Here is a 27,566-nt window from a genome sequence, read left to right as displayed (position 1 = left end):
AAATAATATATTTAGTTTAATAATTTCGTAATAAATTGATAAATTGATCGTAATAAGTTGATCTACACCTTTTTAATTTTTCCCTACACAACAAACTAAAACAAGAATAAGATATTTGCTCTAATTCTTATATAATTCTTTTTGAAATTACTAATTGGATATTGAATGTATCCCTAACATTTCGGACTAAAAAGTACAAGAAGATATTTGTCCTCCATTTGTTTAATTATTTTTATTAAAATTCATATTCTATCATTCTATTGAATGATAGAATTCTCTTAAAACAAATTTGTAACTGCAATTTTTTACAAACATAATTGTAAGTTATCTATGCCCATTTGTCTTATGATGGACATTTTTTCATTAAGTATCCATTTAAATTAAAATGTTGCCCCTTGTATTTCAGACCACAAAAAGAAACTAAAAATGGATATACCCCTCTTATTGCATTAATAAATATTATTAAGTAGATATATTCCCCTTTTTTGTTTTGTGACTTAAGACAAGTGCATTGAGGTGCATAAGATATTCTATTTAAGATAAGGAAAATGTTGCACTTACCTCTCTCCTCCATGGTGGTAGCAGAGTAATTGCGGTGGGTAATATCGCTGCCGGCGACTAAATCGACAGGAAGTGCATTTATTTTGTGCGTGCTGGTGCCAGTGCTAGAGATTGTGATTTGTCATTTGGGAAATTGCAAAATTACTTAAGTGCAATGAATACAATGAAAGCAAGTTTTGGTGGTGACAAAGGTGAAAGGCATAGAAAGAAGACTTAATACTTAAAGCTAAGGGGCAAGTGCAGGTGCATTAATAGTGGCTGCTGTTTATGCAGATATACATACGAGAAAATACATATATAAAATTAATGCTTGGCTGGCAAATCGGCTTAAAGTATTACCAACGTTTAAGCGAATGCCAACTGCTGTTTTGAAGTTGATGAACCGTCGAGAATTAGTTGGCTGCTGGTTGACTGCCGTTGACTTTTCACTTCCGATGCGAAATGACAATGACAATGCTGCAGGCATTATTAATTAATTGTACCAACCACACACAAGGGGCAGCTCCAGCAGCAGCAGTTGTTGCATGCAGTAATTTGGAGTAGGACAACAGGAAGACTTAGAAGGATGACCATGAAAAGCGCTTAGCTGTGTTCGTATTGTGTGGACTGGACTTCATTTGAATATTTATTAAGATGGAATGCATTAGGCACAGATTAAGTATTTAAATGCTCGACAAGTGCTCGGGGAACACAGACCACGAGGATTTGTTCTGTGTTGTTGTCTGCTGTTGTTGTTTGTGCCTATTCATTAGTTGGCTGTTAACCGGAAATTGTGGTATGCCCAAGTGAGTCAATTATTTTAAAAGCTTTTCTGCATGAACTTCCCGAGCAGCTGCCCAGCTGTGGTTTAAATAGTTTTCGGTTTGCTACGAGTTAATGAATGCCTCTGTGTGGAAACTTTTTTGGCCGACTTAAAGATGCCTCATACTTAGTTAGACTGAAGTTGTTGCTGTTAGTGGCCATTGTCGGTGATCCCAGCGTGCTTGTCGCTTCCGTGCCGTGTGCGTAGTAGTTGTGGGTGCGACTGTGCGTGTGTGTGTTGTGCGGCGACCCAGCATCCACAACCACGACAACATCGTCGACAACACTGCGCTCCAGCTCATCCATGTGCGTCTGCAGCTGTTGCTGCTGCTTCTTGTGGCCATGCCGCGTTGTTGTCGTGGGCACCTCGACGACCACATCATCGTCCTCCGAGGTGTGCGGACTGTGGGAGGCGAGCACCAGCGGGTTGTTGATGCCCCACGACGGTGGATGCAGATAATGCGGATAGTTGGAATAAATTTCAGCCCTTATGCGATCATCATAGTCATCATCATCCGAATCCTCATCGTCGTCCTCGCCATCGGCTTCATCCTCATCAACATCATCAGCGTTGTTGTTGTTGTTGTGTCGGTTGTTTGGCTCATTGTTGGGCTCATCGTGATACTGGTATTCGATGTTGTTGGACAACAGTTCGGTGCCATTGTGGACGTGGCTAATGCGTTGGCCGTTGTGCTTCTGTTTCGGTTTGCTGCGATGCGTTGACGTTGACTTTGGCTTCGTTTTCGGTTTTGGCTTCAGTTTGGGCAAACCGTTGGGGAAAAATATTAGTCTATCTGCAAAGAGTGCCAGCATGCGAGGTGTGCGAAAAAGTCAAGTTTAGAGTGAGAGAGGTGCAAACATACATACATATCGGGTGTGTGTGTGCAAAGTGTGCTTAAGTGTGCGTTGGTGTGCGTTTATTTAATTAGTGCTATTTATGCCTAGGGTGCATTTAAGTGAGACTCTTTTGCTGTGATGCTCTTGCCCAACAGCGCCAACTGAATGTGTGTCGAAATTCAACCTAAACTAAGCTTGATTAACGCGCTTGAGGTTGAGGTTGAGGTTTGAGAGGGTGGGTGAAATGTTAAGAATGCGAAATGATAAACATTTTCTAAAGTTTTTCTTGTTTGGCGTGAAAAAGCATTTAAGACTGCGCAAAGACTACAAAAGTACAGAGAGAGCGAGAGAGTGGCACCTACGAAAGTTTCCCCTCTAAGCCTGCCCCTAGGTGGTGAAATAAACAGTTACAGTTTTTTTTTGAAAAGTAAGATAGATAGAGATAGAGATAGATAGAGTTACGAGAGTTAGTACAGCAACAGTTACGTTTTGGTTAAAAACTAAGTTACGGTTAGCAGCATTAGACAGCATTAGTTTTGATAGTTCTAGAGGTGTTCATGGTTTTAGATTTTGTTTTTTTGTTTTTTTTTGTGTGCATTCAATTCAATGTCTTTAATATTCAATATCAATATCAATACGAGTATCAATCTATTTAAAGCACAATAACAGAATCAGTTTAGCGAGTGACATATCAAGTTCAATGGGCTGGCAAAGTTTTTTGGTGAGGGTTTCGGGTAACGCTTACTGCTATTTATAGTATTATATATATTTATATATAGTATATATGATAATTCGATACTTTTACTTGGATAGTGATAGATAGATTTATGTATATATATATATATATAGAGAGAGAGTTAGAGAGAGAGATAGAGTTAGAGAGTTAGAGAGAGAGAGAGCGGTGACAGTAAACACGGCAGCTTGGATTTACATAGAAGTATGTTACGTATACGTGATATTTACGATATTACTGAGCATTGCTAATACGAGTACTTATATCCATATATTGATGTACTGATATAGGCATAGATTATTTGCTAATATGTATTTTACTGATCGCATATCACGCAAATGTGGGTTTCATTTTTCTCTAATAGTTTGGTTTTTTTTTTTAATTTTTTTAATTTTTTTTGTTTTGATGCAAAAGCGTGCGATTTTAGTTTCAGGTTTTGGTTTTTTTTTTGGTTTTTTTGGTTTTGGGTTACTTTAATTGTTAGGCTAGTTTCAGTTTTGAGCGGTTCACAAAAGTACCAAAAAGAAAGAAATCTAAGTCGAACGTGAAAGTAAAAGATAAAGTAGACAGAACTGAAGGGAAAACTCACTTGTGATTGAGAAAAACAAAAAGAAAAAGTAAACTCAAAATCATATAATTAGATAGGTACTCAGAATACATATTTGCTGTTCATATTTTGTTGTTGTTTTCAACGTTTACCATTAGAGTACATAAGAAGAAAATCAAAAATGAAAACATTTACTTTTGTTTGTATTTTTTTTTTTTTCGACGAATTTTTCAAACGCGCTTGTTTCATTTTTTTCTTTTATTGTGTTGTTGTTATTGTTGTTGGAGTTTGTTGCAGTTGTAGTTTTTTTTTTTTGTTTCTTTCAGTTGCAGTTGCTGGCTGAAAACTTACCCACACACGGATTGTGATTAACAATATTAAATATACGATCACAGCGCTTTTTCATATGATTATTTGGACAGATGCATCCGAACATGGGCGACAAACGCAGATTAGTCCACGAATCATGACAGGCGTCCCTGAAAATGATAGAGAGAAAAGTTTGTACATTAAATGGAGAACCGCAAGAGTTAACCTCGATGCCGCAGCGTAGTTAATTGAATTCATATTTAGCTAAAATTCGCAACTAAAAACTGCCATATCCTCGAAAAGCAAAAAAAATGAAACCGAACTTCCGCTTCGACGCAAAAGCAAAACTTTAAAATTGGCAATTGCATCAAAAATGCATACATACGGCAGTGCAATTAATATTTTATCGCACATAGGTGCCCCGGTTGCCACAATATCAGCAATGCCAGAAAGAGAGAGAGAGAGAGAGAGAGAGAGAGGGAGAGAGAGGGGGTTCCGTCAACCCTTTTCCGGTTTTTGCCTTTCTGGCTGCCATGTTGTGTGCGCTGTGCGTGCTGAAAACTTTAGACGGCGAGGCGAGTGAAAACTTTAAGCCAGCGCAAAGACTGTTCAGAGCAGAGGCCGCCGCCGCAAAAAGTCATTTCGAGTTATTAAAACATTCAGAACGTTTGTATCCAAGGGTATTGGAAGCCAGACGGTGTCGAGCTGGGTGCCAAGACGCTTCAATAAGGATATGTGAAGGCTGCCAGGAAGCAGTCGTTGAAGAAGTCAACCCGCAGGAAATTTCATTTCACTGCTCAAGTTTTGCCACCAACTCGAAAGTCTCTAAAGTCGAGTGTTTTTCCAATGAAATCGAATATCGAAATTAAATGTTACTTCTGCTGTTTGCCGCACAGTCGACTCTAGTTGGAAGTTCAGTTTAGTCTAACTACAGTGGCATCGCCTGCAAACCAAATCAATTTTCTCATTAAGCCAAACTGTTTAATTGAATGTTGGCTTACTACTTCCTCTCTCTCTTAGATACTTTTCCGCCGTTGTTATAATTAGCGTAGTCAGAGAGAAAGAGAAAAGGGGAGTGGCAGAGAAGTTTGCCTAAAAAGTACACGAAGCGAGCATGTTGTTCATTATGTGAACTGAATTATAAATGATTACAAGTTGAGCTCTAAAGAGCAAAAGTTGAAGAAAGGGAATTAACCCTCTAGTGCCCAAATTTTCTTTTCCAAAAAAAAAATTATTTTTGGATTCAGTATGTATCAAAAGTGAATGTTTGTTTAAAAAAAAAAATTATTTTTGCTCGGATCGAGTTTTATATGACTATAACCTTGGACCGCCTAGAGGCGGCTTTGGGAAGCTAGGCCAACAAAAAATTAGGTAATCAATTCTTTTGTTCACATGTTTTATTATAAATGATATTAAGATGAGCACCAAAAACAAATAAAATAACAATTAAAACTAAAGTTACTTAAATTCACAAAGCTTCAAATATTTGTGTACAAAAAGTTCGTTTACTTATTTGTGATGAAAATCATAGAAACAGTCTTTTTTCTGGGAAAAGCACAGGTTTATATTACATTTACGGCAGACAATTTGAGTTTCGGAAGTACAACCAGGAAGCTTACAAGTTTTTTTGTCAGCGCGTGATAAAAACATTGGAAAATGCTCGACGGCATCATAACGTACATTATTAATCGGAAGGAAAGTTTTCCTCCCTGTGCATTTATTTTCCTTTCCATCAACTTGTCGAGGGCGCCCGGGTCCTTTTGGCAGATTAGGAGTTTGTAGCATACATAGCACATATGCGATCTCTGATCGAAAGTTTGGCAATTGGTATTTTGCGTTATTAGCGTCTGGCTGGTTTATTCGGTGGAACAAAATGTAAGCGTTTACCATGGCCAAATCAAGCATATGCGTAAATAGTCGATTTGTATACTTGTTGCTCTTTACGGGAATTTTATATCGACCTATAAGTCCGTCCATTAAGTCGACACCGCCCATGTGGCTGTTGTATTCGTGGATAACATTTGGGCAATTTATGTCAACGTACTTTTTTTCGGAACGAACAAAACGTGAAACCTGACTTTTTGGATTCGTTTCATTCAGGAAAGGCTTTATGCCCGCGTAAGTCGAAGCAAGTCGGACTGCCTTATTGTCCTTCCAAATCGTCAAAGACAGATCGACTCCTGATACAGATCCACAAAATTCTGTAGAATATCCACGCACTTGTTTTTTGAGGTCGCTGTCAGTTGGCAGCTTACAATTTGGAATGCGATTCGAGCGAATAGTTCCCAAAGAAAATATTCCCCGGGACTTGAGATATACAAGAAGCGGCAACGAAGTATAATAATTGTCAAAGTAGATTATCTGATTTTTGAAATCCGGAACATTTCGAGACAATCGAACAACTACATTTGCTGCCGCACCAAGATCTGGTGAGCCTGTTTGAACAACGTTGTCACCTGCTCCACAATATATCTCGAAATTATAGCAAAAGCCAGAAGAATCACACAAATTGAAGAATTTCACTCCCTACTTGTGTGGTTTGTCTGGTAAGTATTGTCTAAGAAAGGTCTTCATCTTCGTTGCACACATTTGTTCATCCACAGATAAGCGTTGGCGCATCGGAACTAATTGAAACTTGTCATTGAAATGATTTACGAGAGGCCGTATTTTGTATAAAGGATCGTGGTCGGCAGAATCCTTGGAGGGCAACTTACTGTTATCATTAAAATGCAAATTTCCTCGTATTTTTTTCAAAGCGATTTCTTGACATTGTGTTTTGTATTGTTCCAAATGCGTACTCCCCCCAATATGAACGAACATTTGGGTAGCGAAAAACTGACATCAAAAATAGAATGCCAATAAATTGTCGAATTTCTAAATTTGTTGTGGAAAACGAAGTATTGACATCCTTTTGGGTAGCATACAAATTTGTTTGCTGGGTGATATGTTCAATAATATCATCATTCAAAAAAAATTGAAAACACTTGAATGGCGTATCCAGATTTTTAAGTTCTCCCGAGGTCAGGCTCAATAAAGGATATTGCAGATTTATCCATGACTAGGTTCGTTTGGCGCCACAACATCTTTTTGAAAAGCGGTGATTTTGGGTCGATAGTTAAAACAGATCCACATTCAACTATTGTGCTTTCTTTAACATGAGGAGTATTATGCTCAGCAGGCGCTTTACGTTTGCGTTTCTGTGCTTGAGGTGAATTGGACGCAATCGAACTTGAGGGTGACAATAATTTTGCAAAAGGAGTAGGACTTCCGCGTGAAGTTACACAAATCTCTCTAGCCAACAAAGAATCCGACATATGTAGCACTCTTTCAATCGCTTCATCATCTTCCTCATTGACAGGAAGTGCTGCCTCGCAAACATCATTAGTCAAATCGTCCTCCAACTCTTCTTCTCCATCCGTATCAATATCAAAATCAATAGAATTTAAAAATTTTTCAATCTCCACGTCGGAAAGAGCTGATAGCTTATTCACTTGTCGTCGTTCCATGTCTACAGAAGCAATTATTTGTACTTAAATATGTCATAGATTGTTTCCCTTTCAAACTTACCTCATAAATTTTTTTTCCCGAATTGTCCCAAGACCGCCTCTAGACGGGCTACTTTATAAATGCAATAAAAAGCTAACGAAAACTTCTTTTTAGTGTGGGTTGCGTTTTTTGCGTCCTTGAGACTATCAGCAACACGGTACAATTTTTTTTTTCAGCAGCAAACTATTTATAATATTTTAAAAAAATATTTACATTATGCACTTCTTACAAAATAATTACTTCGTCCGAGTTGCACAAATTTTCAACTTCAAATGAATACAGCAGCTTGCGCAAGCTCTAGTATGTATACCAAACGCAACCAACTTAATTTTTGGACTTCCCCGAATTAGAAAAAACGCAAAACCGAGTCAAAAGGAATGAAAAGAATAAAATAACGGTACTTTTATCATTACCCGTCTAGAGGCGGTCTTGGGCACTAGAGGGTTAAAAGCAGAAGCTGCTGCAGTGCATTGACCGCAGTTAAGTCTTTAGTTTCTCCTCCTTCTCCTCCTCCTTGCCCCTGCTTAATATAAAATTGTTATCTCTATTTTCCACTCACCTGTTCTCCATTTTGCATTTATTGTCGCGCACTTTGCAGTGCGTTTTGAAATCCTCGAAGAGCTTCAGGCATTTGCGTTCCTGCTGGCAAACGGACAGCGCATGATTGCACGTGGGCAAAGCATCAATCGGATATGGATCCTTTTCAGCTGCAAAATTGTGGGAGAGCACAAAGTCAAATAATCAATTAAAAAAGTTTGTGTTGGAATTGTCTCTGCGTTGGCAGAGATAAGGTGAAAGTTGTGCTTACCTTTCTTGAGCACAAATCCGCACGGATGATCGAAGAGGAAATCCCGAAAATGATTGCAATCGGGATCCATGCCGGGCTCCTTGCACAGGCAGGTGGGCCGAAAGAATTGAAATGCTTGCAGCGTGCGCAATGCTGCCTGGCATTTTGTCACAGTCACTGTGCTACAGGACACTGCAAGGACAAAAGATGAAAATTGTTAGCGAGTGAGCGAGGCAGATATATATAATGATCTATAAATGGCAGCAACGCTTAAACTTTGACATTTTTGTGGGCATCGCTTCCACCATTCGCGTTGTTTTCTGTTTGCTACTCACATCGATTACCAAGTTGTTTGCCAGTTGACAGTTGTTATAAATGGGCAGACAAGCGAGGCACACAAGCGAACCGAACCGAACTGAACTGAACAGGACAACTACAAACCAAAAACATGTCATAATAACACCAACAACAGCAACTATAGCAACAACAACAACAATATGAATAATTGAGTCTGGGAGCAAAATGGTCGATTTAAGCGGCCAATGAAGCGTGGAGCGTAGAGCGTGGAGGCAATGTGGCCATTTGTGTCCCGTTATGAGAGATCCGATAATATTTTATAACATAATAAATTATGTTTCATATATGACAGCTTATTCGAGCATATGACAACTACTGCTATACACACACACATACACTTATTCATACACTCATTCACACACACTCACTCACTGAATGTGCGAATGAATAGGGGCGAGACAAACAAAAGGCAAACAAACATCTGTTGGCCATCCATTGTCCTTTTGGCCATAAAACATAAGCCCTACTAATAAACTCGACTACGGCAACACTTTAGCACACACAAACACACACACAGAGTGTTTACACACACACACAGACAGAGAGTGGACAGACAGACAGACTGTATGTGTGTGTGTGTGGCTCGTCATAAGCCGTAAAATCGCCGAAAAGCAAAGCTAGCAAAACGAACAATGGTCAATGGGTCAGCTCTTAGCCACGACCCATGGCCCATTGCTCATGTCACTCATACGCCCCGTTGGCCTGCGCTGCTCTACGCTGCTCTGCTCTGACATCAGGACATGATTATTTGCTACTCGAACATAAAGTTGAGCGCCTCCCTTCGAACTACGCAACAAGTGACATTATTACTTTTTTTTTTGCTGTTTTGCTTGTTTTTGCGAGGCATTCATCATATTTACGACATGGCCGACACTTGAATCCACTTGGGCGACATTTTTGTTGTTGTTTTCGTTTAAGTTGTTGTTGTTATTGTTGTTGTTGCAGCTCTCAGGTTCGTGGCCTCAATTAGAAGCCATTGGCACTTAAGCAGCTGGATGTTGATGCTGATGATGTGGAGTCTGCACACCTTTTCCTGACTGCACTTTTTTTCCCCTTTCATCTCGCTGTTGTTGCTCTCGTTGTGGCCAGTTCGATTTGGCCATCGCATGCTGTGTGGTCATAAAAGAAGGCAAGTGGTTTTTATGCTTCGTCGCCATCATCAACTGACGCCATTTGCAGTAACTGTTCAACTGTTGGACTCGTGCCATTGTTTTTTGCCCTTGCTTTTGCCTTTGCCTTTGGTTTTGCTTTAGCATTCGCTTTGGCTTTGGCTTTTACTGTTACTGTTAAGTCCTCAATTCGTTTTTATTCGAAACGCGTTTCCGGTTGTTGAGTTGGTCGCTGAATTGGTTCAATGATTTCTTTGTTGCTGCCACAAACACAAACGTGAGTGTATGTTTTTGACTCTTATTTTATTTGATTTTAGTTATTTGTTTTGAGCATTTTATTGCCTTCTGTTATTGCCATAAATTTTGTGCAATAGCTGAAATTTATATGGCATTTATTTAGTTTTCCATACAGAAAAAAGTTTTCTTCTTTCTCTTTGGGTGGGAAATATTATTGCTTTTATTTGCACAGCTTCAGCATGCAATTAATTAAATTAAGTAAACTTTTGTCTTCTTTACGCCTTTGTGTATGAAATATTTTACAACTTTGGCCGATAAAAACCAAAAAAAAAACACATGTCCTTTTGTCGCATAAAAGAGGCGCTGTGCCTTGAGTGGGTGGAGGATCAGCTGTGTGTGTGGTTGTTTGCCATGTGCACAGCTGGGTGTGCGTGTTGATTCCATTGAACCATCGGCAAATGCACAAAGCGAACAGGAAAAATGCAAAGGGCAGGACAGGACAGGGCAAGGAGGCAAACCAGCTGCTGTTGCTAGGAGAAATATGCCAAAAAGTATGCAATGCAAGAGCACGACTGCAGAAGCGTCGCATCGTGTCGCCCTGGACTGCTATTCAAAATATTTATGGCAGACTGAGGGAGAGAGGGCAGAGAGAGAGGCAATGCTTTTAAAGGATTCAACGCGGACATGTCCTCGCATAAAGGCGACGACGACGCTGAGAGTAAGAGAGAGAGAGAGTGAGAGAAAAGCCAACAGAAACGCAGCATAAAATGCAATTATCATAAATATTCAGGCCGCCTTTAAGTTTTCCTTTTGCTCACACACACACTCCCGCTCTCTCCTGCTGTCTCGGCACGTGTGTGTTTTATAATTTGAGGACATCTAAAGGACAATATGAGAGCCATTAAACTGTGCTCTACCTCTCCCCACTGGGCTTGGCTTTGGCAACAACCAAAAAAGTAATTTCAGTTTTTAAATGAAAAAGTTCAAAGTGCGTTTTACGTTTGTTTTTCGAGGACATCAGCCACCATTTTGTTTACACACACACACACACCCACACAAACAAGCGACACTCGCATGCGACGTTTGCCATAAAAACAAATGCCAAATGATATTTGTTTGTTTGGTTTTTGTTTCTTCTGATACGAATTAGATGTTGTCCATTGATTGTAATCGTAATTTTTTATTGCCAGTCTTTCGCAATTGCCAATTGCGTTTATTCAATGATGCCCAGCGTGCGAGCCTTGCTCTGAAAGTCCGTGCGTTGCACATAAGCCCCCGACATTTTGCGACGACCCGTATAAGCATGTCGTCCATGCAACACACGCCAATTGTCGAAGAGCACAATGCTGCCGGGCAGCAGCTTCAGTTGCCATTGATGTTCTTCTTGTCTCACCAGCTGCAACAGCAAACGCAAGCTGGCATAGAACTCTTCCATCTCACTCTGAGGCAACGTATCGAACACAGCACGATCGTAGATATTAAGACGCAGCTGCAAGAGTTCTCCAGTTAGCGGATCAATGCGAATCAGCGGCGCTGTGTGACGATGATGTTCGCCTGGCTCAATGTATTCTGCGGGCACTTCAACACGAGTCAACAGCTCATAGGCAGCTGGGTATTGACGTCTCAGCTCGTGCACCACATGCAGCCCATCGACAAAGAAATTCTCGCCACCAGCTGCGTCTCCAGAATGTTCAATACAATGCAGCGCCTGCAATCCGGCTGCATCGCAGAAATAAGTGTTGTCAGTGTGTGAGCCAAGGTAGAGCTGAGTGTAAGCGGTGTCTGCGTGATCCTTTTTGTCGCTGAATGTCCACATCTCGCCAAAGAAGGTTTTCATCAGCGGAAAGATGCGTCGCAGCGCCAACTCGGTCATTGTGGGCGTCGGCGACACGTCATCGATAAAGATAATACCATAACGCACCAGCGAGGCAATCAGCGACTTGACCTGCTCATCGCTGGCCATCAGCTGGGGCAGCGAGAAGCGCAAGTGGCGCTCATTCTGTAGCACAATGCTGCGATTCCATGGTGTCAGCGATGTGGACTTTGTTCGTCGGCTTATCAGTTGCTCCAGCTGTGCGTCGAAGATGAAATTGGCAGCGTAGCTTGAACGATGTCCATCGCTCCCTTGTTGAGAATTGAGATGAGGGAAAATCAACTTTGAAGTCAAACCAAATTAGCTGTCCAACTTACATAGCACTCGAAGCTGCGGCTCGTCATTGCCATCACTTGGCTGCCAATTGTGCTCAGAAGCTTTCACATCAGCTGGCAACTCAAGTAGATCGTAGCGACGTTGATTCGTCTCCGTGTTGAGGCATTCGCCACAGCGACAATGATCCCGCAGCCAAAACTCATTTACTTCCAAACTCTGATTAGTTTTGGGATGCTTCAATTGCAGCATTTCTGAATTATTTATGTGTTTTATGCCTGAGCTCAAACTCGTAACTAATTCAAGGTATCAAATGAGCTGACGAGCGAAGACCGATTAAAACTCATTGTAGATTTTAAATAATCTCAATTTCTTATCAGCATGAAGAGCTCGAGCTACACTTGCAGCAAAAGACAACAAATTTTTCCATTAGCTATGCTAATCAGTATTTATTTTAGACTTTCATTGATTCAGAGTTTTGTTTGTTCATTTTATAAACATTAAAATACTTTTATTAGGTTATTTTTAAAAATCAAAATATTTACTTATTATAATTGCGGTTAATATTAAGTAAAGTACATTAATGAAGTTAGAACAGTTAAGTTTCAGAATTTAAAGCAACGGATTTTATTGTTGCTTTTATATATTAAATATTAAATATTCAATTATTTATCTTTTTTTATATATTCCTCCTATTATTTTATTTCCAATTTTTTTAGTTTTCATTTTAGAATTAATTAATCGTTTACTTAAATTTTGTCCAAGACTTTACATGTTGTGATTCGGAAATGTTATATACTTTTATTATTTTTTCCGTCTTAAATTGAATATAACATTTTACTTTAAATAAATTAAATTTTTATTCAACTTAGAGAGTATTCAACAATATCTATCAAAAATTGCTTCCATTTTATTCTATTTATACACAGCTCTCACAGTAGCTGTTGAGTGAAACGTTGTTATATTGAACTAAATCTAAAAATAACGTTAGAGCATAAATTGAGTTGAGCACAAATTCGAGCAATAAATTCATATTCACAAATAGAGTTATTTATATTTTTTGCAAATTCAAGAAATGAAGGCAGCAACTACTTCTTGGGCTGATGAACTGGAAGCAGATTATGTCGATGGACTGCCGCCATCCAAAGAGACTGTGGACGGCGACTACAAGCATGTGACCGAGTACAAATACAACGAGGAAGGCAAAAAGATCAAAGTGATGCGCAGCTTTAAGATCGAGAAAAAGATTGTTTCGCGAGCCGTGGCCAAGCGTCGCAATTGGGTGAAGTTCGGTGATTCGAAGGACGATAAGCCAGGACCAAATTCATATACAACGAAAGCAGCCGATGAGATACTAATGAACTTCATTGGCTCTAAAGACTTTGAGCCAACACAAGATTCACTTTTGGATGCTGGCAAGCCGATGGCAAAGTGTCGCATTTGCAATGGTGAACATTGGTCTGTTAAATGTCCCTACAAAGGCACCTCTTTGGATATGGAAAGCAAACCCATAACGGTGGCCAGCACGTCCGCTGGAGAATCGTCGAAGCCAGGACGTTATGTGCCGCCTTACCTCAAGGAGAGCGGCAAGGGACGTGAACGGGATGATTCCTCTGCGGTGCGCATTTCAAACTTATCCGAATCAATGACCGAAGATGATCTCGAAGAGTTGGTAAAGAAGATTGGTCCATACACGAAAATGTATTTGGCTCGAGAAAAGAACTCTGGCTTATGCAAGGGATTTGCCTATGTGCACTTTAAGTATCGCAAAGACGCAGCGGAGGCGATTGAAATACTCAATGGACATGGCTATGATCATCTAATACTAAGTGTGGAGTGGTCAAAGCCGCAGAACTAAAGACAAAAAGTTTTCAGTAACAAGTTGAAGCAAAGCCGTTAATGCTTTGTTTTAAATGTGTGAGCTCTTCACATGTGACAACATCAAGAAAAATTCCCACAAACAGAGGGAAGCAAAGGAAAAGCTGCTAAAACACCAGCAGACATTGGCTGACTCGAACATTAATAATTAAATTGAGGAAAAGAAAAGTCCTGCCACACACACACACACCCCAACTTCAGTTTTTACACACTTTTGCAAAGACTCTCATGATGTGGCCAATGGAATAGTGCGAGCTGTGAGAAACTGAACTTAAATACACATTTGAATTCCTCGACGGTTGGCTTTTGCTTTAGCTTTGGCTTTAGTGGGGAGGGGGAAGTCGGATCAAAGCGTAGCATACATAAGAAATTTATACCTGCAGCTACTCGCTTTGTTTGTGCTCGCTGTTGGTGGGTGGCTGAGGTGAGGTGGCGGTGTGGCGACGAAAGCAAAGTCTAAAACAAATTACTGAATAATTTATAAATTAACTTTTTCTTCGTTCGCCTTTGTGCGCGACGACAATGGCCAAGGTGGAGGTGGAGTTTGGGTGACCTGCTTACAATTTTTTTCTTTTTTAACAACCACCCGCTTTAGGTAAACTATGTGAACGTATATAATTGTATATGGATGTGCGAGTAAAGCAAAAGCATAGCGCATATACAACGAGAAAGTGGTTCGAGTGGCACGCACATGGACAGACGGAGAGACGGACAAACGTTGCCACAATAGCATTTGGCCAGTCAGTAGTCGGTAGTCCGAGTGGGTCAGTTCTCAGGGGCATTTGAATATTCAAATGGCATTTCGTGGTCGTTGTTTGTTGCGCTTTAAGCATATGAACGTTATTTACTGTTTTATTGCACGCAGGCGCATACACAAAAATTGCTAAAATAATTACACAGTTGTGGCAACACACACACACCCGCACACACACACTCAGCAAGACGCAACAAAACAACCGCCAAAAGCAGCAGCGGCAGCTAAACAAAATTAATCCTCCAATGGCCTCAAACCGAGGACACGTGGAGCAAGCGTTCCCCAAGCGCAGCACCTGGGCAACCTCAGTTCATACACTTCTACTAACTATGGCAACTGCTTTTTTTTTGCCTTTGCTCTTTGCCCTGCAGCGCATTAAATTAGCTAAAATATAGAAAAAGGAACGCATTGATTCATTCACGTCTTACCTGGAATGGGACCGCAAACGCGTGGTATTATCTCCAGTATGGCCGAGCAGGAGGGATCCTCAAAGCATAATTGACGGGCCAAAATGCAATTGAGAATTGCAACCACGCCTTTAATGGTTGAACCTGTAAATAGACGAAATAAATATAAATTCAATATTATTCCTTGTTTTAAATTTCATACTTATAAACTCAAAATAATCACAAGTATAGTAAATAAACTCTTTTAAACATTATGGAATTGGATCCAGAGTTTGTAGAAGAGTTCGCTAATCTTAAGGTGTCCACACGTCCCATTTCCGCTGAAGAACTTAAGCAGTTTGATGAGCACCAACCGCTGCAGGAACGTGCTCAGCCAAAGCATTCTTCTTATGCCCACATACCACAATTCTTTTGGGTGCCGCCGCCGCCAGATGATCGATTAAGAAATTTACTACGCAAAGAGGCGCATTCGGTTTTCCTACAACGCCAAGCGGACGAACAACTCAATGACGAAGAGCTGCAGCAACTTTGGCAACACTTAAAGCAACATATTACAGAGATCACGGCCAGAAAACTTGAGTTGATCAACTACAATGATTACTGCAAATTGCAATCGATGGTTGGGGAAAAGTGTCGCAACTATTTAACAACTCGTCTCTTTGCTTATTTGCTTAGTGAATCGCCTTATTTAGGCTTCGTGGAAATCGTCACAATTTACAATTATGCAGTGCGGAAAGTGTGGACGACGAAGTGTCGCATTGGACTCTCCTTCTATGATGAAGTTGGTCAGGGTTACTTGCGGGAGTTCGATTTGGAGAACTATTTGATGGATCTCATACCCACATTGCCGCAAATATGCGACTCGATGCAGCCAGCGTTTCAAAAGTTTTATGTTTGCACTGTGATCAAGAGATTTTTCTTCTTTCTCGATCGCTTGCGAACGGGGCGTATACGCATTCGCGATATGGTAACTTCAGGAATGATAAACGAACTGATGGAGCTGCGCAAGGTGGTTAAGGAGGGAGAGGAGGGAAGCACAACTAATCATTTTTCTATGCCCGCTGTGCTGGGCATTTATGACAGTTATCTCAACTTAGATTCCGATCGCAATGGTTTGCTGAGCAAACAGGAATTGGCCAGCTTTGGCTCTGGTACGCTTAGCTCTGCATTTTTGGATCGCGTATTCGAAGAATCGCATACTTATGATGGCGAATTGGACTATAAATCTTTTATTGACTTTGCGTTAGCACTAGACAATAGACAGGTGAGAAGGGACATTAATTTAGTATAGTAAATTCCTTGCTAATTTCTCAGCTTAGACACCTCAAGGCTTACACTATTTATTTCGCATGCTGGACGTGCAGAACGCTGGCTTTTTAACAGCTCAAACATTGTGCCACTTCTTCAAGGGGATACAGGAACAGCTTGCGGCTTACAGTGATGAAGCTGTTAATTTCGAGGATATTAAGAATGAGATTTTCGACATGGTCAAGCCGAAGGAGTCAACGAAAATAACTCTGCAGGATTTGCACAATTGGTTGGTGTGTTTGCTGCTTTTCAATTGTCATTTTAAACGCATTCCTCTTTCCGTTTTTCTGTTCTACTGTGCAGCGGACAGGGCGAGACTGTGGTGTCCATATTAATTGAATTTCATAAATTCTGGGCTTACGAGAACCACAACAACGATCCGCAGAATGTTTAATGGGTGCATGCCACAGCAACATCAGCAGCAGCATCAGCAACCAGCCAGTAAATGCCACGACACCATTAAGTGAAATTTAATTAAAATCGCCACGAAGCGACGACGACAAACAACATCACACAGATTACTTACATCACTTGGTTATGCATGTGTAAGTTTTCAATGCGGATTTATTTAACTAATAATAACTACACCCAAAATTTTGTTAGTTTTCTGTGCATTAAATTTGTTCATAATTATGCATGTTGCAATCTTATTTTTGACATTTATGATTTGCATGAAATCTGCATAGTTCTATGCTTAAGTGAAGTTACAAGTAATGCTGCGGTTGCTGCTGCTGCCCACAACGGAGATTATAATCATTTTATGAGTCTGCCAGTTTTGTGGGGACTCTGCTCTAACTCGGCAGCGGTTTATAAAACATTCATTTCAATTTCATTTCATTACGTACAAATAAACCAAGTCATTCACTCTACCAACCAAAACAGACAGACAGTCAGACAGTCAGACAGATAGTCAGATAGACTCTGCTTTTTGGGGTGGCAGCAACTCGCTTGGCTGGCTGCTGTATTCACTCTCTCTCTCTCTCTTCCTCTCTTCTCCCCAATTTTCGGTGGCAGACTCTTGCACTTGCCACTGTCCATCCGCCGGATGCCGAGCAAAAGTTGTAGCTGCTTGCTGCTTGCTGCAGCTGTGTTCTTGCTCCCTCCCCGCGCTCATTAACGAAATGACCGTTTGCATATTGCAAGCCGGAGAGTGGCAAACAGGAAGAGCAGCAGCGAGTGGCAGGGGGCGAGGTCACTAAGGAAAGCAAAAGAAATGCCTTCAAAAATGCACGAATGCATGCAGCTCGAGCAAAAGTTACCCTATTTTGCAGGAAGTGGCCTACTGCCAGCGGTAACAACTGTGTGGCAACAACAATAGCAGCACACTGACTGTGTGGCACATTCCGGACAGTCAAAAGTTTTGTGGCAGCCACGGCACTCGAATCGTTTGCGGAAATACAAATAAATAAAATGCCTCACGAAAATTGCAGTTGCAAGTTGCGAGTTGCAACTGTTGCCTGCCCCTTTGGTATCCCGAAAGTGTTTTATGGTTATTGGACGCTTAGTAGGAGTTAGCGTAGTTGTAAGTTGCAGTTGGCAGTTGTGAGTTGCGAGTTGTTGTTGTACATGCGTCTCTGGCTCTCATGACAGGCCAGAAATTATCAACGGCAGCTGGCCGGACACACACACACACACACAGAAATAGTCGTCGACGGCCCGATTATTCGAGCCCCATGCGACCCATTCGAAATCACTTAAAAAACACAAATCAAGCAAAAGTTGCAAAACACAATAACAATTGTTTCGGGACACACCATAAATTTGCATGCCAAGCAGCCTGAAGAAGTGAGGAGGCGGTAGGGAGTGGGCAGTGGGTGGGGCAACGAGACACTCGAATGGTTACATAGAAAACAAAATACAAGAATACAACAAGAACAACAAAAAAATAGGCACATAAATATGCGAAAGCCCCTCCAAAAACAAAAAAAAAAAAACTGCGACCTGACCAAACAGTAGGAAGAAGTATTGAAAAAGGAAGGGAGGGGCAGCGGGGGCGTGGCAAGTGGTAACGGCGACAACCAGAACAATTCGTTTGTGTCACAATCAGATTCGGATTGGGCACAAAAATTTCGCCGTTTCGCCGCTTTCTCGTTCGCGTTTTCGCGTTCGCATGTTGCCGCCATGTTTCATGAATTATTTTCCAGCCAAAAAGTTTTCCGTGTCGGCGGCCAAACTTTGACTGCCACAAAAAACCAAAAAAAAAAGAAAGAGGAGAGCGAGCAGCAGCACAGAGCAAAGCAAAGCAAGCAAAAGGAGTCGGAGCCAAGAAAGCAAAGCAAAGCAGCAAAGGCATTTACTCCTAGTTGCTGCTGTTGCTGCTCCTGCAATTGCTGCTGCTGTTCCTTCAGCAACTACTGCTCCTTCTCCTTTTTCTTCTGCTCCTTTCTTTGCCCAGCGCTGTGGGCTCTTTGCTGCGCTTCTTCAGCGCATTTTTCGATTACCATTTTGCCGATCGAACTGAAGGAACTGTGGCTGCTGCTGCTGCTGCTGCAGACCAGAGTCAATGTTTCGCATTTTCTGCAACTTAGCCATGCCTTGGCTGCTGCTGCTTCTCGCTCTCTCTCTCCCCATTCCCACCTCGTCAGCAGTTGCTGCTTAAATTTCAATTGTGTGCCGGGGGCGGCCGCTCGACTGGAGAGCACTCTGGTGCAGGCTTTAATAAATTATGGCCACATGGGCCATGGAGATGATGAAGAGCAGGAGAGTGAGAGTAGAGAGAAGGAGGAAAAGTGGAAAAAGCGAGGTAGGATTGCGTTGCAGTGGCCGTTGCTGCCATTCACGTCACTTGGAAAAAAGTTAATACAACAAATGCGCTTGCTCAACAACAACAATAACACTCAACGAGGCCAATAACAAGAATAACAGCAACAGCAGAAGCAGCAGCAACAACAATGCTGTAAAACGACCGCATTACGAGCTCGCGAATTGTTGGCGCTTCACCATTGCCCGTAAGCCAAAAAGAGTCGGACCCGGACCCGGACCCGGACCCACCACAACAGTAACAACAATAACAACAATCAACAGCAGCGACAACAGTAGCAATAACTACAACAACTACAACAACAACAACGACAGCAAAAACATGGCCGAGAAATGGCAGCTTTACAACTTCCGCCAAGAGACTGTGGCTAGGAGACGACGCAGAGAATGAAGAGAATGAGGAGACGAGGACTTGGGACTCGAGGAGGCGAAGTAACTGTGAAATGTTTGCTATGTTCCGGCTTGGCTTTTGTTCGTGTGGAGAGAGTGTGGCGGAGAGTCATCTTATGTCATTTGGGATTATTTTGTGGGTTAAAAACTAATTTTCGGTCATGAAGTGGATTTGGTTGTTTCGTGCGCTCGCCCTTCTCGCTGTTGCCTGCTTGCCTGCTGCCTGCTGTTGACATTGCCCCGGTCCATTAATATGCAGAGTGTGGCCAACAAAACTGGCAACAGTAACGGCCATGGCAACGGCAATGGCAACAGCAACAGCAACAGCAATGGCCACTAACTAGCTCCGCCTCATGTTTTTGGCCAGGCGCAGACCATTGGCCACATTCCCATGCACTTCATTAGCATACCAAAGCTTTGGACTCTCTACTCTCTCTCTCTCTCCATACACATTCTCAAATTCAAACCCAAAACTCATACTCTTATTCCTATTCGTATTTATTTAACGGCTTGCCATGGCAACGTCATATTCTGGTTCAAGTTCAGGTCGTAACAACCATGAGAATTGCTTTCGCAATTTACAATAACTTTGATATGAATGGGGAACATTTTTTGAAATATGGGTCAATTACCAATTACTAATACACAGATAGAGAGATGAAAAGAACAATCATATAAAGTTTTATTCTTGCTAAACATGAATAAAGCAGCAGACATTAAAGTTCACTTAGGCACATCAAAATAATCTACAATTTTATAGTCAAATGGTCAACTATTTTAAGCCAAGTGAATCGATTATTTATTTGATAATGTACTTTGCATTAAATTGTTTCTTGCCTTGCAGCCAAAATCTGATATTTGAGCCAGCAACAATTTGCAACCAGAAATTATTTCATTTGATTTAATTTATAGGTCAGCACATTGTGACAGCATTGTCGCTGTCGGCATTTAAATTTAAATACTTGTACATAAAATACGAACTTCACTTCGCACCAAGGCCTTGGACGAAACTCCCAAGAGTTCGCAGCAATGACAACAACAATTTCAACAACAACAATTCCGAACAACAACAACAACAACAACATTTAACGACAAGAATGACACCAACAACAACAACAACAAAAATAACAACGACAACAACATTGTAAAATATCGCCAAGGGCTTTTTAATGGCCGATCCAATACATTGGCTGCTGAAGCTGAAGGCTGTTGGCAAAAATCTGTTTATTCGTTACTCGATGGCATGGCGAAGGATATTTCACTCGCTAGGTCCTTTCTGCGTATTATGGTCAATTAAGTGAAAATGCCATTATTATTATTATTATTGTCATCACAAGTGTCCAAGTTGTCTCTCTCTCTCTCTCTCTGTCTTTCTCGCTCAGCTTCTTTTTTATTGTTTTCAATAAATTTTGAAATAAATCCACACAAATTTTTCTTTGCCTTTTACAATTCTTGTTGATTATTGGGCTAATGTAAATAAGCTGCTTTAAGATCTGAACTCAGATTTTATCTGACTTTGTAGTAATTGTGAAACATTTGCTCTTTGCTTAGCACTTTTTTATGATTTCTTGGCGAATGCATAAAATGAATACAAATTGTGTAATAAAAAGTTGGAAAGTGGATATAAAAGAAACAGACTTAAAAAAACAGCGTTTGTAATCTTGATAAAAATGAGATAAATTTGTAATGATAAGAATTTATATAAGAAGTAAGTATCATATATATTTCAAGTATCTAAAATGTATATTTAATTACTAAATAAGAAATTGTAATTCTTCCCATAAGAACAGTCTTAAATCCCAAATGTAATTGATCTATTAGCATTCGCTCTGTTATTGTTCTTGTCAATTTCAATTATCGAAATCAAAATGAAGAATAAACACATTAATAAACAGAGTTGATAAAGATTCGATTACATTATTACAAAACAATTTGCATTCGATAAAAGCCAAAAACAGCAGCAGACAAAGTCATAAAAGTCGCGCAATGAAAATTGAGCGAGTTTTCCGTCTCCTCTCTCTCCCTCTCCTCCCCTCTCCTCCCCCTTTGTCATCGTTTGACTCCCTCACAGACTGCCAAGTTGACTCGCTCTGACTTGACTTGATGGGCCATTTTTGCTGGCTTTGAATGAAGCACAAAGAAAATATGCAAAATGCGCATAAATCTCACAGCTCGATGGGCCGAAGGCGGAAAACTGGAGCCGGAAATCACAGAGACCCCATTCGTCGAGACTCTTTGCTGTTGCTCCTGCTGCTGAAATCGAAACGCGTTAGGGAGGAAACAATTTTCCACGAGGAGGTGCCGGAGGGGTGGAGAGGGAGAGGGAGAGGGAGGTTGAACGCTGTCAGGGACGAAAACTGCGTATGCAGAATAAATGATTTTCTATTTGTTAAGTCAAAGTGAAATTCTCAACGCAAGCGTGTGTGAATGAATAAGCAGTGTGTGTGTTTGTGTGTGTGTGAGTGTGCGTGTAGGCTTTACGTGTTGACATTCCTTTGAGCCGCCATCACTCACTGTAAACACAAACGAATACGCTTGTATTCAGAGCCAAAGACAACAAACAGTTGAGCATTTACATTTCCTCAGTCGTCTGCCAAATGTTTTGGGTCTGGCGTCGTCTCCTCATTTACGAGCCGCACATATCATAGGCGTGTCACTCCGCCCCTCACTCCCCCGCACTTCCCACTTCCGTCTCATACTTGTCGCACTTGCCACGAAAGAGGTCAAAAGCCGGCACATATGTCAAGTGTCGGCAAAAAAAAAAGAAGAAAAAATCCGAAAAAAAGAGGACAACATTTTTGCGAGCAGAGCGAGCGACCCTGTGACATGTTCCATTCCCACTGTACCGCCCGCTCTCTAATGTTCCAGTTACTCGTTCCCCGCGCCCTAACATCTGTGTTTAGAAAATATAAATTTTTATTCTTATCTTTTTGCATTCTTCGCTCTCACTTTTGTTCTGTGTTCGCTGTGTACGTTCTTTTTTTTTATGCGACTCTCTGCCTTATGCTTTATCCCTTTTTTGTGTAACGTGTGCTTCGTTCATTGTTGTAAATTATTTATGCCTGCGTAAAATATTCAAAGCTCGGCGTCAGCTTCGAAAAAATGAAAGAAAGAGAGGAGAGAGAGAGAGAAAGTAGAGAACGAAACGCACTACAGCAGCTCAGGCAGAAACAAAAAGCAGTCACAAGTTATTATTCATAACACAGCAGCATTAAAGTGTAAGGGAGTATGCGACAATTCCCACAGCCATTTGTCCAGCCTACAGCCTATCAGTGTTGCCGGGAAGTCGGACTGCCAGACTGCCAGCCTGCCAGACGGTCAGACTGCCAGCCTGCCAGCCTGGGCTGCCAACTTGGCATAAATCATTTACGGCAAAAGGAAAACAACAACCAACACAGGGTAAAGCAAAAAAAAGGGAAAGATGAAAATAAAAAGTGAAATTTAACAATAATACTTGGTAACAAAACGAACGAACAAACGAATCATCTAATTCCGGACTTTTGTTTGTCGTTTCGATTTCCAGCGTCGTCCTCGTCCTTGAAAAGGATTCATATCGTTTGCCATTGCGACCATTTTGTCATTTACTTTGTAAACTTTTCTTTTTTTAATTAATTAAAGTGCTTTTCTCGGCTTATTTTTGAGGCACACTTTGCACACCTTACAATTAGCGTTGCGTCAGCGAATATTGAATTTATGCTCGACTATCAGACGTTATCAGTTCGCTGACAGTCACTGACACTGACCTTTGCCGTTTCAATTTACCATTTTCCAATTTCATTTTGGCATTTAAAGTTTGCACAAGTTTTCAACAACTTACTTTGTGCTGCGGAATTGAGGCGTTGCTCGACTCGACTCTAATGTTGTCTTAATGTCACACGAAAGAGGTCATTAGATCATGCTACCGAAGTCCTCGGCAAAAACTAACATTACAAATTGAAAAATTTCACACGTTTGGCAAGAAAAGTAAGCAAAAAAAAATAAGAAAAAGAAAAAGAAAAATCCTATTGCAATGGCAATGGCAACTGTTGAAAGTTAAAAGTCGACACCAAAGTCAGGTCTTTGTATTAACTTAACATTTTGACACCTTGCGAGCGCCACACACACACACACACACATACTCCCACTGAAACTTGAACTCATACTCGACAAGGAAAGAGGGAAGGGGAGAGAGGGGGGAGAGGCACAGACACACACTCGAGTGGCCCCAAGTGGTGCATGGTTCAAGAGTGTGGCCATAAGGTTTTAAGTGGCAATCGGTTTCGGCTTGGGTTATCAAGCCAACCTCCAAAGAGGCAAAAACAGCGACACGACGAGCTTGCTACTTGCTACATGCAACATCCACAAGGTGGAGAGGGCGACAGAGAAAGGAAGGGGGGAGTTGAGCAGCGCGTTGCTTGTAGCATTTCCCGTTTTTGTTCTACAACAAAGGCGTTCGCTTTTCTTTCACCGCTGCCAAAGGTGCTCTCGTTGAATCCGACACTGAGGCAGCTTCCCCCGCAAAACCAGCACTGAGTCGACAGTCGGCATCATTATACTCGTTAGCTACACAGGGTAGCGAGGGTATATTGGCTTGGGAAAGACCTTACAACTATGTATGTATGTTGATAATGTATTATGAAAAAGTGAAGCAAAGGTTGCAGCTCAAATCCAATTAATGTTTTAAATAACTATGCACAATTTAAATATATTTGATAGAGTAAAAAATTTGTGGATAACAAGCTGCAAATAATGCATTTATTTTTAAATATTTTAAAATTTAGTTTAGAAAAAAATTACGAAGCAATTATTGATATTATATTTTAATTATAAGTTCGCATAATCTAATATTACGAACTTGAAAGGAATTAAGTGAAGATTTAGTTGTCTATCTTGCATTTAATATTAACTTTAGTCTTTAGTCGAAAGACTAAATATTAAATATTTATAAAAATTTTTTTATACACTGCTTATTCTATATATTTAATATTTTCAAATTTGTGTTATTGACATTCAAATTATAATGCAATTGAAATATCCCTTTTGAATTCCAAAATGTATAGCTCTTGGCAAATATTTGTATGTCAAAATTATGCTAAAAGTTTTACATTAAATTTTGTATTACATTTATTTAGCTTTAATGTCTCATATTTCTAAATTTAAAACTTTAATTTTCCAATGTTGATAGCAGGATATCTTGACGCTTGGCAAACACACACAAACACACTTAAGTTTGGGAGCATTGGCTGTGCCTTGAGATCTTGTGGCTGCCACTGCTGCTGATGCTGCTGCTGCGTAAAGTGAAGTGAAGTGGAGTGGCAGTGGCAAGTGGCAGCAAAAATATTGTCGCGCATTTGTTCGCAGCTTACGAAAACATTTTTCTTAACACGCTCAGCCATTTTTTGCACGCTTCATTCTATAGTTTTTTTGTTGTTGTTGTTCGCAACTTTTGTTTGCCGCTCGCTTAAAGCGACCGCGTTTTTCTTGCTCAACTTCAATTTTGGCTTTGTGGGTGGCGACGCGACGAGATGCGGATGCGAAGCGAAGCGAGTGTTGCGATTTAAAGCATTTACGAGCGCAATTTGTCTGGCGTTTGCTGCAAAAGTCGCAGACCGCAGACGCAGTCAACTCAAGTTGCAGCACATCTATAAAGCGTATACACTATATATAGTATTTTTTTTATACTATATATATTTTTGTAGTTACAGGATGCAGGTTGCAAGTTGCAGGTAGCAAGTTTCAGATTCGCCTTGTTCGCCTTGTTGACTGCCCGCAGCTGCCGGGCTGCCTAGCTGGCTGGCTGACTGTCGTGTTGCCTGGCATTTTTCTTCTTGGCGTAAATCTGGCAGCAGGAACTTTAGCTGCTTTTTGCAGCTCATTGAATTTTCGTCTGCTTTTGTCTGGCATTGCCATAAAAGGTTTGCCTCTTCTTCTCCCTTCGCCTCACAACTTTAGGCAACTTTCAAGCAACTAAGTGCCAAACAGATCCTATTTTTTTTGTTCCCTCCCTCACTCGCTGCATGCTGCGGGCTTTATCTCCAACTAGAGTGCCATGCATATGCTTGACTCTATTCAGAAAACAGTGAGAAACACTTTGAATACGTCTCTCCCCTTTTCCCCCCTCTGGCACTCCACTCAAACCGCATGCAGCTTGCTGGCATTTATTGTCAATTCGAAAGTTTTATACTTACATTTACGAAACTTTTTTTTGTGTGTGTGTGCCAACAGTCAAATGCAGCTGCACACGTGTCGAGTATTTGAGTTTACAAAACGTTTAAGTTGCAATGGCTTTCGATATTTTGCCACGCCCCCAAGTGTTCGGTGCTCACTCAACTCAGCGCAACTCAACTCAATCGACTCCCATGACTATAGCGTGTAATTTATGGGCCGTTACCACAACGCTTTGTATGCAGCGATAATCGCGGGTCAATTTCATAAACAAATAACACAACTGCTATCTCACTGCTGACCACTGACTGCTGACCCAGTGGCCAACACACAGAGTCGAGTAATGGGCATAATGAAGCCGTGTGCCACCAGTCGAGCTGGGGCTTATCTTAATTATAGATCGATACACAGAGGTATACACTGCGACATGAGTAGTGCTACTTCAGGAGGTGTCTGGCCCTTGTCTCTGGCCTGCTGCGTGTCAAAACTAATTCATGGAGAGTTTGGGGAATGGGGATGAAAGAATGACGGGTCAGCTTGGGTCCAGCTGGCTGGCAGTTGCCTCCACTGTCATGAGTTGACATAATAATTTATACCGATTGCTTCCACTCAAAAGCCCTACTCATTGACTGACTACTTGCCTGTCTGCTGTCTACTCTCTACTCTCTCTCTGCTTGTCTGTTTGTCTGTCTGTCTGGCTTGTCAGTGCACAAAGTATGACTCAATTGAAGCACGGCAAAGCATTAGGCCAAATGTCAATGTCAGCAAGTGTGTGTAAGTCTCTATCTCTATCTCCCTCTCTCTGTTTCTGTTTAGATATGTATCCACTTTGAGCTATGCCAACTGTCGTTCTGTGAGATGCCAGAGATTTTTTACCTCTTACTAATTGAGTGTAATTCCATGTTATTCAGTTGAAATATTGAAATTGAATGCCAAGCACTTTACATTTTATTAACGCTCTAATTAAACTTCGACACCAAAACTTTGTACTACATGACACCAGCCTGAATCCCTGAAATTGTGTGCAACAACAAGCGGCAAACCGAGTGGAACACATGCAACACAAATGGCAACAAGCAGCAAAGCGGCGGCAGCCAAACAACAGTAAACAACAGTTTTATGGCCACTGACAACGCAAACGGGCTGCGACTGCGACACAAGGCTACACTGAGCAAAAGTTGATTAAGCGCAGTCATAGGGGAAAAAGTCAGAGCTAGAAATGGAGGCAACATTGCGAATGCTGTTTCTCGCAGTGCAAGATTAAGTGACTCGAATTGCCTAGAAACAAAACAAGCGCTAAAGCCTTAATTCCCATGCGTGTGTGCCGTGACTATCTCTCTTTCTGACTGTGTGTTGTGTGGCATTCTTTGCCAAACCAAAAGCCGCAAAAAACAATGATGTTGTGGTGCAAAAAGTTCATGTTACGCAGACGCTGCGCTCGCTCTCACTCTCGCTTTCCCTTTCCAACACTTTCACTTAGGCAGCGCCGCTTTTGTATTTATGATGAGTTGGCCTATTGACCAAAGGTCGTCGCAGTCGTCATCACCCCAGCTGGACGTGACACATATACACAATGACATTGCTCCCCTCGTTTTTCGTTTTTCGTTGTTTTTAGAGTTTACAAACACGCACCGCACTTGCATGGTGACCTTGTGTTTGTTTTACAGTAATTACTGCAAACGTGTGAAGATATGTTTAGCTTAAAGTACAACAGAAAAAAGGGACAACTTAATTGTTAGTGATGTATATATATAGACACACACACAGCTAGCCATGCAGTCAATCAACAGACAATAAATCATAATTCTACACGAGGGGCAAAACTCTTACCGCTAGGCAAACAATTACCACAAAATAAACAATTAAATTAATGATAGGTAAAGGGAGAAGAGGGTACACTCAGCGATAGGACAGTGGGCACTCAGCGATATCTTCAAAGGGCTCTCAATATTCTA

At 41.1% G+C, this 27,566-nt stretch overlaps 4 protein-coding genes across 11 annotated transcripts in view; 2 read left to right on the top strand and 2 right to left on the bottom strand.

The window, feature by feature from the left end:
* Positions 1-27,566, bottom strand: part of LOC133839644 (uncharacterized) — a 109,678-nt gene that overhangs the window by 17,921 nt on the left and 64,191 nt on the right. For 4 of the 7 annotated variants that reach the window (XM_062271274.1, XM_062271272.1, XM_062271273.1 and 1 more), the window contains exons 3-8: positions 15,031-15,153; positions 8,143-8,313; positions 7,894-8,041; positions 3,831-3,958; positions 1,490-2,156; positions 562-665 (exon numbers count right to left, since the gene is read on the bottom strand). In XM_062271274.1, coding sequence (XP_062127258.1) covers positions 562-665; positions 1,490-2,156; positions 3,831-3,958; positions 7,894-8,041; positions 8,143-8,313; positions 15,031-15,153 — 1,341 coding nt within the window. Of the gene's footprint in view, positions 1-561; positions 666-1,489; positions 2,157-3,830; positions 3,959-7,893; positions 8,042-8,142; positions 8,314-8,456; positions 10,758-15,030; positions 15,154-27,566 lie in introns of those variants that run through there. The other 3 variants (XM_062271277.1, XM_062271278.1, XM_062271276.1) reach the window with 2 other exon arrangements.
* LOC133839651 (trimethyllysine dioxygenase, mitochondrial) lies at positions 10,985-12,266 on the bottom strand. Its single transcript, XM_062271286.1, has 2 exons — positions 12,015-12,266; positions 10,985-11,948 (listed from the first exon to the last, which is right to left on the bottom strand). Exons 1-2 carry the CDS (start codon positions 12,220-12,222, stop codon positions 11,038-11,040), a joined length of 1,119 nt encoding a protein of 372 aa, XP_062127270.1. The 5' UTR covers positions 12,223-12,266; the 3' UTR covers positions 10,985-11,037.
* On the top strand, positions 12,906-15,155 carry LOC133839653 (eukaryotic translation initiation factor 3 subunit G-2). The gene has a single exon (XM_062271289.1). The coding sequence runs from the start codon at positions 13,046-13,048 to the stop codon at positions 13,826-13,828; it is 783 nt and encodes a 260-aa protein (XP_062127273.1). The 5' UTR covers positions 12,906-13,045; the 3' UTR covers positions 13,829-15,155.
* Positions 15,186-16,954, top strand: LOC133839647 (serine/threonine-protein phosphatase 2A regulatory subunit B'' subunit gamma-like). Of its 2 annotated transcripts, none has more exons than XM_062271282.1 (3): positions 15,186-16,273; positions 16,329-16,550; positions 16,621-16,954. In XM_062271282.1, exons 1-3 carry the CDS (start codon positions 15,263-15,265, stop codon positions 16,654-16,656), a joined length of 1,269 nt encoding a protein of 422 aa, XP_062127266.1. In that variant the 5' UTR covers positions 15,186-15,262; the 3' UTR covers positions 16,657-16,954. The 2 variants fall into 2 exon arrangements, with proteins under 2 accessions (XP_062127266.1, XP_062127265.1); XM_062271281.1 differs by having other exon boundaries at positions 15,187-16,273; positions 16,329-16,546.

Source organism: Drosophila sulfurigaster, chromosome 2R (assembly GCF_023558435.1).
Source record: "Drosophila sulfurigaster albostrigata strain 15112-1811.04 chromosome 2R, ASM2355843v2, whole genome shotgun sequence".
Classification (NCBI taxonomy): domain Eukaryota; kingdom Metazoa; phylum Arthropoda; class Insecta; order Diptera; family Drosophilidae; genus Drosophila; species Drosophila sulfurigaster.
Note: the sequence above shows the minus strand (reverse complement) of the source record. Positions and strands in the feature narration are given on the sequence as shown.